Source organism: Coregonus lavaretus, assembly GCF_964263955.1.
Source record: "Coregonus lavaretus genome assembly, chromosome: 32".
NCBI classification, from domain to species: domain Eukaryota; kingdom Metazoa; phylum Chordata; class Actinopteri; order Salmoniformes; family Salmonidae; genus Coregonus; species Coregonus lavaretus.
In genome coordinates, this window is record NC_140019.1 from 18,746,876 (window position 1) to 18,760,312 (window position 13,437).

At 43.2% G+C, this 13,437-nt stretch overlaps 1 protein-coding gene and 1 pseudogene across 2 annotated transcripts in view; both read right to left on the reverse strand.

Annotated features, from left to right (window-relative positions):
• Positions 1 to 6,899: 6,899 nt before the first annotated feature.
• LOC311107460 (protein sprouty homolog 1-like) lies at positions 6,900 to 11,148 on the reverse strand. The gene is made up of 2 exons (XM_084149954.1): positions 10,621 to 11,148; positions 6,900 to 8,849 (listed from the first exon to the last, which is right to left on the reverse strand). The coding sequence occupies exon 2, from the start codon at positions 8,792 to 8,794 to the stop codon at positions 7,745 to 7,747; it is 1,050 nt and encodes a 349-aa protein (XP_084006080.1). The 5' UTR covers positions 8,795 to 8,849; positions 10,621 to 11,148; the 3' UTR covers positions 6,900 to 7,744.
• LOC311107219 (ATPase family gene 2 protein homolog A-like) overlaps positions 8,804 to 13,437 on the reverse strand; it is a 117,286-nt pseudogene continuing 112,652 nt past the window's right edge. The window contains exons 19-20 of the transcript in view: positions 12,678 to 12,898; positions 8,804 to 8,849 (exon numbers count right to left, since the gene is read on the reverse strand). The product of the transcript in view is annotated as an ATPase family gene 2 protein homolog A-like (transcript). The remainder of the gene's footprint in view (positions 8,850 to 12,677; positions 12,899 to 13,437) is intronic.

The following is a 13,437-nucleotide window of genomic DNA, read 5'->3' on the forward strand; positions in this document are numbered from 1 at the left end:
AAAACTCAATTGAAAGTCGTTTTTGGTTAAGTCACATCCTCTTCGCCTATAAAGGCTTTTTACTTATTGTCTTCTCTCTGTCATTTTTGAACGTACACTTAAGGGGGTGAACGTTATTTATAATAAGGGTTACATGGAGAGAATCAGACCTTTCTGAAATGAAAATGGTGACCCTCCCCTACACCAAAAATAATCATTAAAACAAAGTGGATAGCAGACATGTCTACCATTTACCCTCATTTCTTGGACAGACCAGAGCCTTATAGATATCCAGTTTTAGAAACTGTTCTTAGTCCTGGAAGCATTGCACGCAACGCGGTAATTTTGATAGTGCACAGCGCTGCGAGCAGGAAGGTTGTGGGTTCGCAGACAACCGTGGACAAGAGTAGGTGTGGAAATATATGCTTTATAGAATTGCATTAATCTATCATCGTATTCGCAGGTCCGAGAAAAAGGGCCTTTTATAAACATTTCATGCAATTCTTCGTAATTTTACATATTAGCTGAATCTTTCTTTAATACCACACAAATTACCGAAATTACAGGCAAGAATGGACAGAGAGATAGGCCTATGTGTTCATCTTATCATATTTCTCCAATGCCAAATCAATGTGTCTTGTTTGCAAAGAAACTGTCCCTCTTTGGAAATAATTTAATCTGAGACATCATTAGGAGTCTGAGCATGGTACTTTCGCTGGCTGACTTTCAACAGTTAGGCCTACTTTTCCAACCCATACGGAATTGGCCTACCGACTGCAGAAAAATGTGAGCATTAACTGCTGGCTACTCTTCTTCCGTGGCTTAACCCAACGAGAGAAGGTCACAAGTGTTTCCCTAAAAGCTGTCTGGGTTTAAACATCTTCTATTGTACAGAAAGTGAATTGCTTAATCAATTGATAGTGACAGAATTAATTAGACCTACTTCCCAAGCCAAGTCTATTTTTGTCTCCTCGGCTATAGAAGGTTGTAGCTCAGCCTCTGAATGTCAAAGAAAGGAAACAAAGATATCCCCATGCATCGGAGTTACATCTTTCCCGGGTTTTTTCCATCTTGTTTCTAGCATAAAGAATTGCGGACCAAAGCGCTGTTATATAGCACTTTATATAATCGGATCCGTTTTATTGTCTTCAAAATCTTAAACTAACAAGGGGTAGGTCTGTGCTTTTTTTTAAATTTCTTTTTTTCTTTTTTAAAAATCTTAGGTAGACCTATGACATACCCTCAATTCGAGTCTTGGTTTTAACTTAACAGCCCTTCACTGCCATGGAGGTAGGCTACTTAAAGTGTGCATGGTGGGTGGAGGAATTTACCGATACATTTATTGATATAGCAGCCTATAGCCCAATTTCGTCGGTCTAACAGGTAGGCCTACCTCTTATTTCTTAAATAGGAAGAAATAGGCTCCCATACAAAGCCCTCTTGTTTTTAGTAAAGTGTAATACAAATTAATAAGGTTGAATGAATTGTGCCTACTCGAAACTGCCTACTTTCAGCACCATGAGCTGTCCATTCCGATTGATTGTGCCACAGCTGCTGCTTCACGTTTCAGCACCACAATGTAAGTTACTAGCATCTGGTTTATTGTGAGGTCAATAACTCTGATAAATACATCATGAGCAAGAAACATGTATTTTTTTATCAAATCAATTATAGTACTATCAAAGTTGACCTCCGGTCCTCCTCATCTTCGCACTCTCCTTCTCAAACTGAACAGAACATAGGCTATAGGCTAGTCGGCGCGCAAGATAGGGATTTATTTTACACAGCACAGCCATTGGTTGGGCAGCACACAAAAAGGTTTTGGATCAGCAAGAGCAGAGCAGGCCGGGGCTCAGGGTTGGAATATCCATTGCAGTGTGTAATGCAGCCTAATTCTAAAACACTGAGAAATATTGACATTTCATCAATTACAAATTACATGACCCTCCGCTGGACTAGATTTAAAAAAATACTAAACCCTCCCCTTGACTGAAATTGAAATAGCATGACCCTCCCCTACTTTCCTCCAGGTAACCATTCTGTACATTTCGATCCGCTCCTAAAGGCACCAAACAGTGAGTGGAGCCCCGTTTCAAAGCCCTTGAAGAACAAAAGCATAAAAAGATTAAAAGGGGGATTCTATGATCTGGCCCTGTAATTACACGTCTAGAACCCTGTGCTTCACTATCAACAACAGATAAGGCTTTTCTGTGTGCCTCGCCTTTGATCTGGGGGTCCCTTCAATCACTTAGAGAAGAGGGTGACACAGCGCTTCCTGTTCGAGGACCCCCCTGCAAACCGCTCTCTAACTTAACAGTAGGTAGATTCACAGAGCTTTTCGACTTCAGACATTTTGTCTACATTGCATTTTAAGAGCTAGCTAGCTAGTTAGCCTAGCAAATGTAGCTATGTAGCTATGTAGTTTCAATTTTACATTAGGTAGGGTCTATTGTCACCTATTTTGTTTTGTGTTTATAGTACCCATAAGAGAAGGAGACAAACAAGGGAGACGAAAATAGTCCTGTCTGCTTGACTCATGCCTCCAATGTTAAACTACCAAGTACTATTTTTTGTGTCTAGCTAATAGAACTAGAAAACACTAAATTCCACCGAACCAATTTTGTAGCATTTTGTCAGGGTTTGTAGCACTGTTGTTTTTTTTGCAATGCTACGTCGTGGTTTGGTACCCTATTGGAGAGTCTCAGGAGTCATAGATCACTTGGTGGTTATCCATAAAATATGTACCTTTGTCATTTGAGAAACTCGCTTTGTTCTGGTTTTAGAAGGAACCTAATCAACTATTTGGTTGTTTTGTGCAAGCAGTTAGTGACTAACTCACTGTTTAAACCTCTTTCTTGATCCTCTAAAGAAGTGCTTTGGTTTTTGGAATTCCACTCCTGACAGAGCAGTGATGTGGAATCCCTGTGATCAATGCTGAAGTTGTAGGAAATAGGAGTTCTTAACAATGCGCTAACGCAGATCAATTAAACTAAGTAACCAGATAGGGACCCATGAAAGGCCCTGAGCAGCCATCACTGAACTGTTGCTCACCTGTTGACCACTCAGTTGACTCAAGGGTCCACTGATAGTAGAGATTAAAGGGAACCTTTAAAGGCCCCTATTGAGGGTCAACCGGAAGGAGGGAGGAAAGGAAGGGAGGAGGGGCAAACCAGCAACGGAGAGGTTAACTAAAGCAGGGGCCTTCCATCTCCCTCCTGCCACTCCCCCCCCCCACCCCCCCACCCCCCACCCCCCCACCCACCCCCCACCAACAACAAAAAACTCTCCGACATGACCCCCACCCGACGCCCCCCAGCCGAGAGCCGGATGGACTAAAGCCTCCCATTGTTGTCCCTTATACAGGATCACCGATGCCTGCCAGTGAAAAAAGGGGGGAGGAGAGGTGGGGTGGTTGGGGGGGGACTGCCAGCTCAAACACAATTGTGTGATAGGACTCGGCCCTATCTAATCAAGGGCAGGAGGTCACTTCCGAACAACCGGGCTATAAAATATTATTTCCTGCCACATAACAGAGGAGCTGTTGGGGAGGGAGGGAGGAGAGGGAGAAGGGAGGGGGAGGAGAGAGATGGGGAAATGGGGGAGGGGCGCAGGCTGTCTGTGAGGAGAGGAAGTGAATTGAAAAAAAGCCAGCAGACGGGAACCATCTGGCTAGATGGTAGTCTAATCTTTAAAAAGAGACGGGGGGCACCAAACACACCCTCCGAAAGGGGCCACTACCTCCAAGGAATGATTTAAGCTCTATTATTTTTTGGAACTTTTGGGAGTCCTTTTTTCCCTTGGTTGAGATATCAAGGAAAAGGGGAAGGAGTGGGTGGTGGGTTGAACATATTGAACATCGCTCATACAGACCTCTCCCTGGGGGCTGTTAAGATAGGACATGATCTTATCAATGTGGGCCCATCCGGCTAGAAGGAAGAGCAGTATAGCTAATATGAAGTATCATTTACTGTATTTCTGTAGCCTACGACGTTTGAGTAACACTTCAACCATCAACTTCGTGTCAATGAAACGTTCTACCTACCTGCTACACCGGAAACCAACCAAAATCGACTTTATTTCTCAGTATTTCAATTCACACAAGATGGAATGAACGCAAGCGTCAGCCATCGAGAATTGAACCTCAGCGATTCTTGAGCTTGGACGCTGCCATTGGACCTGATGCAACGTGGGCAGTATAGCAGCGTTCATTGATTTCAAAGGAAGCGTTCCCTATATGGCTGATGGCTGAGGGAAATGCCGGACGACCGATGGCTGTAGTGTAGCAGGGCCATAAGGTGAAGATTTTGTTGGTGTACTTTTTCAGAACACTTAGCCATCCAACTGTTGTTTTAAAATATCTAAATGTAATTATCTTTTCTAAACTTCCCAGACGAGCAATTCTTGACAGCTCCCTCTGATCAAACCGTCTTCACCTCTAGTTACAATTCTTAGATAAACCCATTGGCCACTTCCCTTTGATTGAATTTGGCATAAGTAGAACACATAATCACCGACATCCATTGGCTATGAGCAAAAGCGCAAAGCTCATCTCTCAAACACTGCTGGCCATTAATTACAATAGGATCCCTCTGAATGATTGCCAGGGCTCGGGTATTGATCCTCTCACTCAGCCCCCACCTTCTCTTCCCCATCCCTACTGGCCTTTGTCCATAAAATGGCTGACAAAGACAGGAAGAGAGGCTTGGGAAGAATGTGTGGTATCAGATGGCAGTAATGCTGCATAGACACATGGCACTTGGGGACGATGTGTGAAGGGTTTACACCCTGGCCCTCTGTGTGTGAAACCATGGAGCAAATGCAAAGAGGCTTGGTTCCAATGGAACACCTCTGCCAAAGTAGTCCCAGCACCTGATATAACATTGTTTATTACTCATGTGAATTATAAAAGGTCACTAAAGTAAGTTAGTGTTTACCTTGTTACCAACCAGCCTGAGATAGAAATCTGGTTGTGGCAGGAGTTATATGTTGTTATTTTTTTTACTTTTATTCTGTTTAGATGAGCAAAGCTTTGCCTTTGGTGACAAATGCTCCAGGGAGTGTTTATAGAAGACCTTCAGCGTCAGCAGCAGTGCTCTGGCTAAGGACAGTCCCGGCCGGCAGCAGAGCTTGTGGGTTGGAGGTTCCACCATTGTGACTCACAGGATAATCATGCATGTTTGCACTCGCAAGGCCCCGATGCTGTCAGAGGGCCGCGGGAGTAGGGCCGCCCAGCTTTACACACTCCAAAATAGCACCCCGTGGGCGTGTGGTGCTGCTAAATTTACTCTGCAACAAGTGCGAGGGAGCCAGTTCGCTTTGCTGCCACTTGTGCCATGGAATGACTTAATAATGACTCATGTTGACTTTTAACCATGTGTGGGACTTGACACAATGATGATGAATATGGAAGCTTATAGGGGTGATGACAAATAATTTCATGGAGCGGAATCTAATATAAAAAAGGAAACTAATATTCAGACCCTTAAAATTTATTTTGACTTTCATCTGATTTGGAAAAAGAAGGCTTTTAAGGGACTCTTGTTAAAAGCTGAGACCTGGAAATGGCGAGCAAAGATATGTTTCCTTATTTGGGTCAGGCTGGAAAATATTAAGTAAACATTTGCTTCCTGTTGGCCGCCTCCTGGATAATATTTTAGCTCTGTCCTGTGTGTCAGGGATCTAAAGTGAAACCTGAAAAAAGAGGCCTCCCTTTGTTTGTGATTGTCCAGAAGCAAATGGGGCTCGAATTGCAGCTCTGAAAGGTAACAGGAAATTGACAAATCACTAATCCACTCAACCATTCAGAGGAACAAACACTCCAGCAAAAAAGGGAAATGCACATTAAAAAGGAGCCATTTGGAAGGGTTGTTCTGTTCATGCAAACTATTGAACCACAGTGACAGGGAATCCTACAGGTTGGGCCCTGTAAGTGCCTAACCAGCTAAATCACAAAATGCCACTTCTTTGGTTTTCTACAAAAATACCCCTTCTCAATGTTTACCACCCAGCCTAGTTATATTATCCACATTAGCCTTTACCTCCCTGAACAACTGTGCTTGTTTTATTCTTGAGGTCAAGTTTCCTACTCCCTCCAAACTGAGATTGTTTGAAATACTAATTGCCCCCTCAAAGTTACACCCTAGTATTTTAGTGCATTTCCTGTTGCCTCTCCGCTATTTCTGACCCACCAACATTAGATGTGAAGACTCATCCCCTGGGGGTCAGCAAACTTCCAGAGTGATAAATTCAGTGACAAAAAGAGGCAGCCAAATGGGGGCTGCATCTGCCCCATCGTTGCCTTTAGTGCAGGAACCGTGCCATAAAAGCTTGGCATTGATAGCAGGTTTATTATCTTTGAACAGGTGGACCTGGGTAGTTGTAATGGTGGCTCTCATTTCTCAGACACATAGCGTGGCCTCACATTATGGAGACCATTTGAGAATCGGGAAGAATCTGATATACTGTAGCAACTTTTAAAACCAGGGATTAAATCTATGGCTTAGTTTCTTGGTGACCTCTTGGCTGGAATTAAGTTTCTCAAGTGTTGGAACTTCCGGTTAGTATCATTGGTGGCCATTTTGCATTCAGATGTAGGCTTATTTTACATGATCAGTTTAAAGCGTAATCAAGCCAATAAATAGATCCTGATATAATATGCTTGCAACATTCAGGGTAAAAGTGGTTCTGACTCACTTCAAGTACATATTTTTCCCAGAATTCCACACATGAACAAATGAGTGAACAGCAAATTGGTGTTGACCAAACTATTCCACGTTACCCAAAGAAATTATGCAAGAACCAAACTTGGACCCATTCAATGTAATGCCTTAATACCCCGAAATAATTCAAACCCGTGTTAAAACACTCCCCAGGGTCAATGTAATGAGGATAATCAAGACACAAGACATAACATTTTTTTTCATTAATTAATATATTTTCTGCATTAAAGTTAACATAGTTTATTCTTTTGTGCCACCCTTTAATTTTTCAGTAAGTATTGATATTTTGTTATATTCAGACATGAGTAAATTTAAGACTGTCTTTTGCAATAAATATCATAAAATAGAGCTTCACATAATAAATATTTTTACAACAAAAAGAGAATACATTTTCCTTTAAAAAAAAAAAAAAAGCCAGATTCCTCTTATGGATTTGAGCATAAAATGTACACACAAAAAAAAAAAAAAAGAATGCGTGTGAACGATGAGTGGGGAAGGGGGAGAAACATATCCAACAGAATACTATGAGATGGACGTGCTTTCCATAATGCAACTTGAGCACAGAAACCCAGCTAGCTATGGTCTGAGTGTGGTAGCAACTGGGAATTCTAACAATCCTTGTTTGCTATGAACATGTGGTAACAGCTACATATTGCCTAGCTAGATAGTCCTTCACAGATTTGGTAAGAGGCTGCTCTCACTTGAAGCTTAAAGCACCAGGGAAACGCTGCCTAGCGAACAGAAAATTATTTCTAAACAAGTGTTACGGAGTAGCTGAAGACTGACAAAAAACAACAACATTGAAGACAAACACTGGTCTGTAAAAACACGGTCCTGTTGCAAAAAAGAAAGAATTGAGTGGTTTTCATATTCCGTGCTTTACTCCTATCAGGATTCCCTGTTGGAGAAAGGAAGTGGGTGGGAGGTGCTTAAAATGTTTGATAAACATCAATAGTAATAGTGACTTATCATCATCATCATTATTATCATAGTCAGAACCACACAGGGGACCAACTACCCGCCCCTCTTCCCGCACACACAGAGGATCAGGAAGGCTTTTCCTGGGCCTGTTGGGACCAGCTCTCCAGTTTGCAATAGACAGTGTTGGAGTTCTTGCAGCGGCACCCGGGCCTGTTGACTTGGTCGTAGCAGCCCTGGCACGCCTTCAGGCACCCCTTGACGGGCGGGTAGCACAGCAAACAGGGGAACAGTACCGACAGTAATCCCATGCAGAGGAAGCGTGAGCAGCAGTGGGAGCGTGACAGCGAGCAGGGGTGGTCGGCGCACGAGTCCCCCTCGTCGTCGTTGGAACAGTGGTAGAAGATGCCCTTGACCAGGCACATGCACGTGCCATGCTCCAGGGCGCTCTCCGCCGAGCACAGGCACTGGCCGTTGCAGGCCAGGCACGAGGGCAGGGTCCTTGGGGCTGTGCAGTCTCTGCACTTGCACTTCCCGCAGCATTCGCAGATGAACTGGTGGCCAGACGCCATGTCCCCTTTCCCTGAGGGCTTGAGCGGTGCCTCCAGTGGCAGCAGCGGGTGAGAGCCCTGCTGGGGGGCTAGCAGCACCTTGGGCTGAGTCCGAACAGGCTGAGTCCGCTCGGCTCTGTGGTGGTGCTGGTGGAGGGCCACCATCCCTTGTCTAGAGGGAGGCGAACGGGCCAGGAGTCCCTGCTCAGAGGATACACTGCTGTTGCTCCCTGAGCTGGCCGCGCTGCCTGTACTGGTGGAGCGATTAAGGCCCGGGGCCCTGGTGCTACACTGCTGGCCCCCGGCCACTACCACCACCCCACCGTGGTGGCCCTGCCCTACCGGCCGGTGCTCGTAGTTGTTGTTCACATTGACGAGGATCACCTCGTGAGTCCTCTCCTGCTGCTTGTCGGGCCTGGGCACCATGCGGGGCGCAGGGGGCCTCCGGACCACCGAGGGCCCTTCTGTGTACTCGTTGCTGGATCGGATGGCCTTGATTTGGTCCAGGGAAAGGATGGCGGCATGTTGGAGCTCCCGCTCGTAATCCGACCTCTGCCGGCCCTCCAGGGAAGGCTGCTGGATCACCACTAATGAACCGCCAGGGCCATGTTGACTTTGGAGCGCCATCTGGGGTGATCACCACTTCCGACATTCACCGTGGACTTGGCATGCATCGGAAAACCTGCGAGAGACAGCAAGAGACACAGGAAAGGGCCATCAGTAAAGACAATGATGTCGTTTGCAAATGAGAAATATAGGGTGGTGGAGATTTGGGAAAACTGTTCCCTTATCATTTTAGGTTCAACTCTTGATTGGAAAAGCTAAAGAGCTGAAAAAGTAAGACCATCAATAGATCCTTGGATCATCTCAATTTATAGATCAAACATTTTTCATCGATGATCATATTTCATCAAAGTTATAAAACGGGTTAAGAGAGTCTATTAATGAGAGGAGTATGCTATTTTGTGCTTACATTCCCATTTTAGTATTAGCAGACGCTATTATCCAGTTAGTCTTTTTCATCTTAGGATAGTTAGGTTAGACAACCACATCAGTCATAGTACGTACATTTTTCCTCAAAGAAGTTAAGTTATCAGCAAAGTCAGTGCTAGTAGGAAAAGAGAAGTGCAGTCAATATTTTCAACTAATTAAGAACATGTTCACATAGCCCAACTATTGTTTTCTATGCATGCCGTGGACAAAAGTAGACTATTAACGAGACTTTTTGTACCTTCCTCAATATGCACACATCCAAACTTCAGTACAAATAGGCTACTTCCCGTCCTCATTTACATTTGTATGACTAGTTAACATTTAAATGCGCCAAGGCGACGGAACGAGGCCACGATCCAAGAGGACAAAATGAGCTGCCTCTCGTATTATTATATTACTAAACGAAAGACTGTTAGAAGGAAATGTGGTGACAAAAAACTAAGGTCACGACAGAACCCGACAGCAGTGTCAACTTTATGTCCATATAATTTCAAGCACATGCTTAGTTTATTGTGCTTCTCAAGCACATTTGACAACTGAAATAAAGCCAATACCGTTACTGGTTTAAGATAACAGCTTCTGGAATTATCCGTGGTAGGTCTAGCTATAAAGTCGTATCGCTGTTAAAACAGGAACGCAAACGGAACCTTAATCAGTAGGCCTAAACACATTTTGGCACAGTCTAAATCAAAGTGACACAAGCATACAAATACGTTTAAAAACGGATACAATTTGCAGATAGGCATTATCTGCGCGAAGAAGCTTGCTTATAAGTAGAGCCCTATCATTTATTGACTTCGCTTCATGAAACCCCACAGTACCTTGCACGGTAACTAGATTTTGCCACTAGATATAAGGGCGGCCTAATTATTGTATTGTAAAAGGGCAAATACGCCGATAGTCATATCATAGGCTACTTCAAATATGTCTATGCCATAGGGTTTAGCTGACCGTGCGACGTCCCATGTGATAGAAACCACAGAGGATCAAATCAACGGATCTAGAGATGAATAGAAAAATACGGAGGAAAAACCTTATGAATGAAAACTAGGCTACCGTGGGGGTGGGGTGTTTGTTTGCGCGTGAGAGTTCTCTCTCCCCTCTGAACCAAACTATGACCGTTTTGATTCCCTTCGAGAGTCGAATGGTCTGTGTTAAATAGGCACACCGAGTAGAGGACACAAGCAAGCATGTACATTATGAAGAGAACGCTCCACAGATTCAAGCACCAGATGATGCGTGTTCCCAATGCCATCTATCTCGATAAACTAACGACAAGCATATTCCATGCAACTAAAGTGGCAACAATGTTTCCAGAGCCGGAGTTCTGAACCCTATGCGTATATTAGCCTCCTTATCCGAGGAAGATTAGCTGCGAAATGTTCGTCATTTTAGCAACAAAGAATCTATGAACAAACCAGACATTTCCAATATGTTTCATTGAGAGGGGAGATACGCACCCATCTGTAACCATCCATAACGTCGAATCCATCAACCAATATACCAAAACTCCATCCAAGGAAATAGTCCAAGCGTATTTTAATTAGCTCTTAAAATTCGTAACGATGGCGTTAAATCCAAATACAGATGTTGTATCTTCTTTCGTTATTCGTTCTCAAAATCTGGTGCATTACACCAATGTGCTCCAGAAACGGTAAATCCACGCTTCTATGGAATAGGTACCAAATAGCCTAAACGTTGCGCGTTTGAGACCGATCTGGTCAGACAACCGAGTTTATTAGTCCTAGAGCAGAGTAACAATTGCAGGGAAAAGCTTTAGGATTCTTGAAAGCACAATAATTCACGATATGAAGAAAATAATTATATATCCAATGGTTTTCAGCCTTCTTATTCTGCTTGGAGAATAGTAAAAGTAGGTTTTTGTTGTGCGGAATGCTGAAAAGCAAGCACTAGTCGAAGACGTGCTCTCATCAACACTGCAGGACTGTCGAGCACTGAATGAATGAGAATGTAGGGCTCAGTGTTTGCTTGACAAGCCAACTCCCATTGGCCATTCACTCCACTGAAAAAGGATACATCGCATCCGCTCTTAATTCATTGGGCAGATGTGGAAGGCTGGGCGATAGAGATGTGTGCAGCAGTTAAGGTGGAACGGTTTACAATAGCTGAGAAGCGCCTTTCCGTTCTTGTGGTTGCAAATTAGGGAACAGTGGCAACAACATTTTAGATATAGGCTTTAGGCCAACAGTATTACATACTTAAGCTACATTATTTTCTGCTTAGAGTTTGATGCGCAATTGTGTATTTCTAAATCTGCAACGCGTAAATGGAATGGTGAGATACCGTGGAATGCATTAAATAAAAAAGGTTATCGATTCAAAAGGGATAATTTTATAATAAAATGGCATATATAGAAAATTAAACGACAACCCCTCCACTACTCACTTTTTTTCCCTCAGTGGCTCAGTAAACTTGACTTCGGAACCACCTTAAGAAAAAGGCACCCCACTAGCAAGGGGAAAGATTCCCCCCACCCACCGCCCCCCTCTGTTCTTGACTGTCTGGTTTGATTGGTGTCGCGGATGCGCTACATCCGGATCCACGAGAAAAGGAAGTTCAATACAGAGTCAATTTATCCTCTTCAAATGGAAAAATCAATAGATAAATGACCTCAATATAATCTCGGGTCAGCAAATTCTGCAAAACTTCTAAATTTAACGGACTGATAAATGCATCTGTAGGCCTATATGTCTCTGATGTTTGGGCGGATATATATAAAAAAAATAGTTTGTAAGCTTAATGATTGATGATAAACCAACTCCTGCTGGATTCCCAAACGACAGATAATAACCTCTTCATAGTGGTCAGAAGTGCAGAGAGCAGTCAGACATTTTACGATTAGCCTACCTCAATTAACATATTTCAATGGATGCAATGATTAATATACGATCCGTGCTTGTTTCCCCCCTGGATATATCCAAACCAGACATGTCCAATATGTTTCATTGAGAGCGGAGATACGCACCCATCTGTAAGCAAATGCAAAGCAAATGGAAAGTTCACATTCTTAAAGATGAATGCAAACGTTTCCTTCAAACTTCTCATCCCATGCAATAATTTGTGTTGCGTTATATATAACTCCTGCTTTGAAAATAGCCTAAGAAAGAGCCTTGGTTAAATGAATTGATGTTGGCTATGTTTCTGTATTGTAATCTTTTTCTCTATTTGTTTTACCAATGCCTAATATAATCGATGTGTCTTATGAGGATAACATTATAAAAAGCATTAACAAGCATATAGAGAAACAATTAATTTATTACATTGTAGCCTAATATTGCATTTAAGGTAGCACAGGTTTTAAAAAAATTGTAGAGAATTGTGCCTTAAGGTTGGTTATTTAGGGAGACTAACAATTAGGCCTGCTGAGCACGTTACAAAGTAGCCTATTGATTAAATCACATGGGCAATTCTGGGCTATTATTTCCCCCTATTCACTGATGTAATGTCCATTTGGAAACCCTTGTGACTCCAGTGGATTACTGCATTTATGGTTAACATATGCAGTAGGTCGGCAAAGAGTCTCGCAGCTTTGTCATTTTTCCACCGCGACGTCAGAAGAAGCTCAGGCCGCGTTGCGGTTGACAGTTGATATACGACTGGACGAGAGAGTGGAACTCGAAGCTTCACGGCGTTTTCAAAGTTTCTCCCCATGATGAGCTGTGCTTTGATGTCCTCTTGCAGGGCCAGCAGGGCAGCCTCTCTGCATACTGCCGTTATCTGCGACAGATACAGATAGGACTGTCAGACCGTCAGATCTCAACCACTTAACATCATATGAGCATCCACAGCCACTAGGCTACTAGGGCTGTGATGAGCAGGTCAACAATGAACCTCTATAAAAAGCAGTGGTGGAAATACTACTCAATTGTCATACTTGAGTAAAAGTAAATGCTATACATCAAATTCCTTATATTAAGCAAGCCAGATGCCACAATTGTCTTGTTTTTAAAATGTATGGACAGCCCACACTCAGACATCATTTACAAACGCAGTATTTGTGTTTAGTGAGTCTGCCAGATCAGGGGCAGTAGGGATGACAATGCGTTATATTGATAGTTGCGTGTATTGGTCCATATTGCTGTCCTGCCTGAGCATTCGAAATGATGTAACGAGTACTTTTGGGTGTCAGGGAAAATGTATGGGAGTAAAATGTAGATATTTTCTTTAGAAATGCAGTGGAGTAAAATCATACAGGTTTAGCAGATGTTATTGCGGGTGTAGTGAAATGCTTGTGATCTTAGCTCCAACAATGCAGT

Coding starts and splice junctions, on each gene's coding strand:
- LOC311107460 (XM_084149954.1), bottom strand. CDS start 8,794: ATGGCGCTCCAAAGTCAACATGGCCCTGGCGGTTCATTAGTGGTGATC.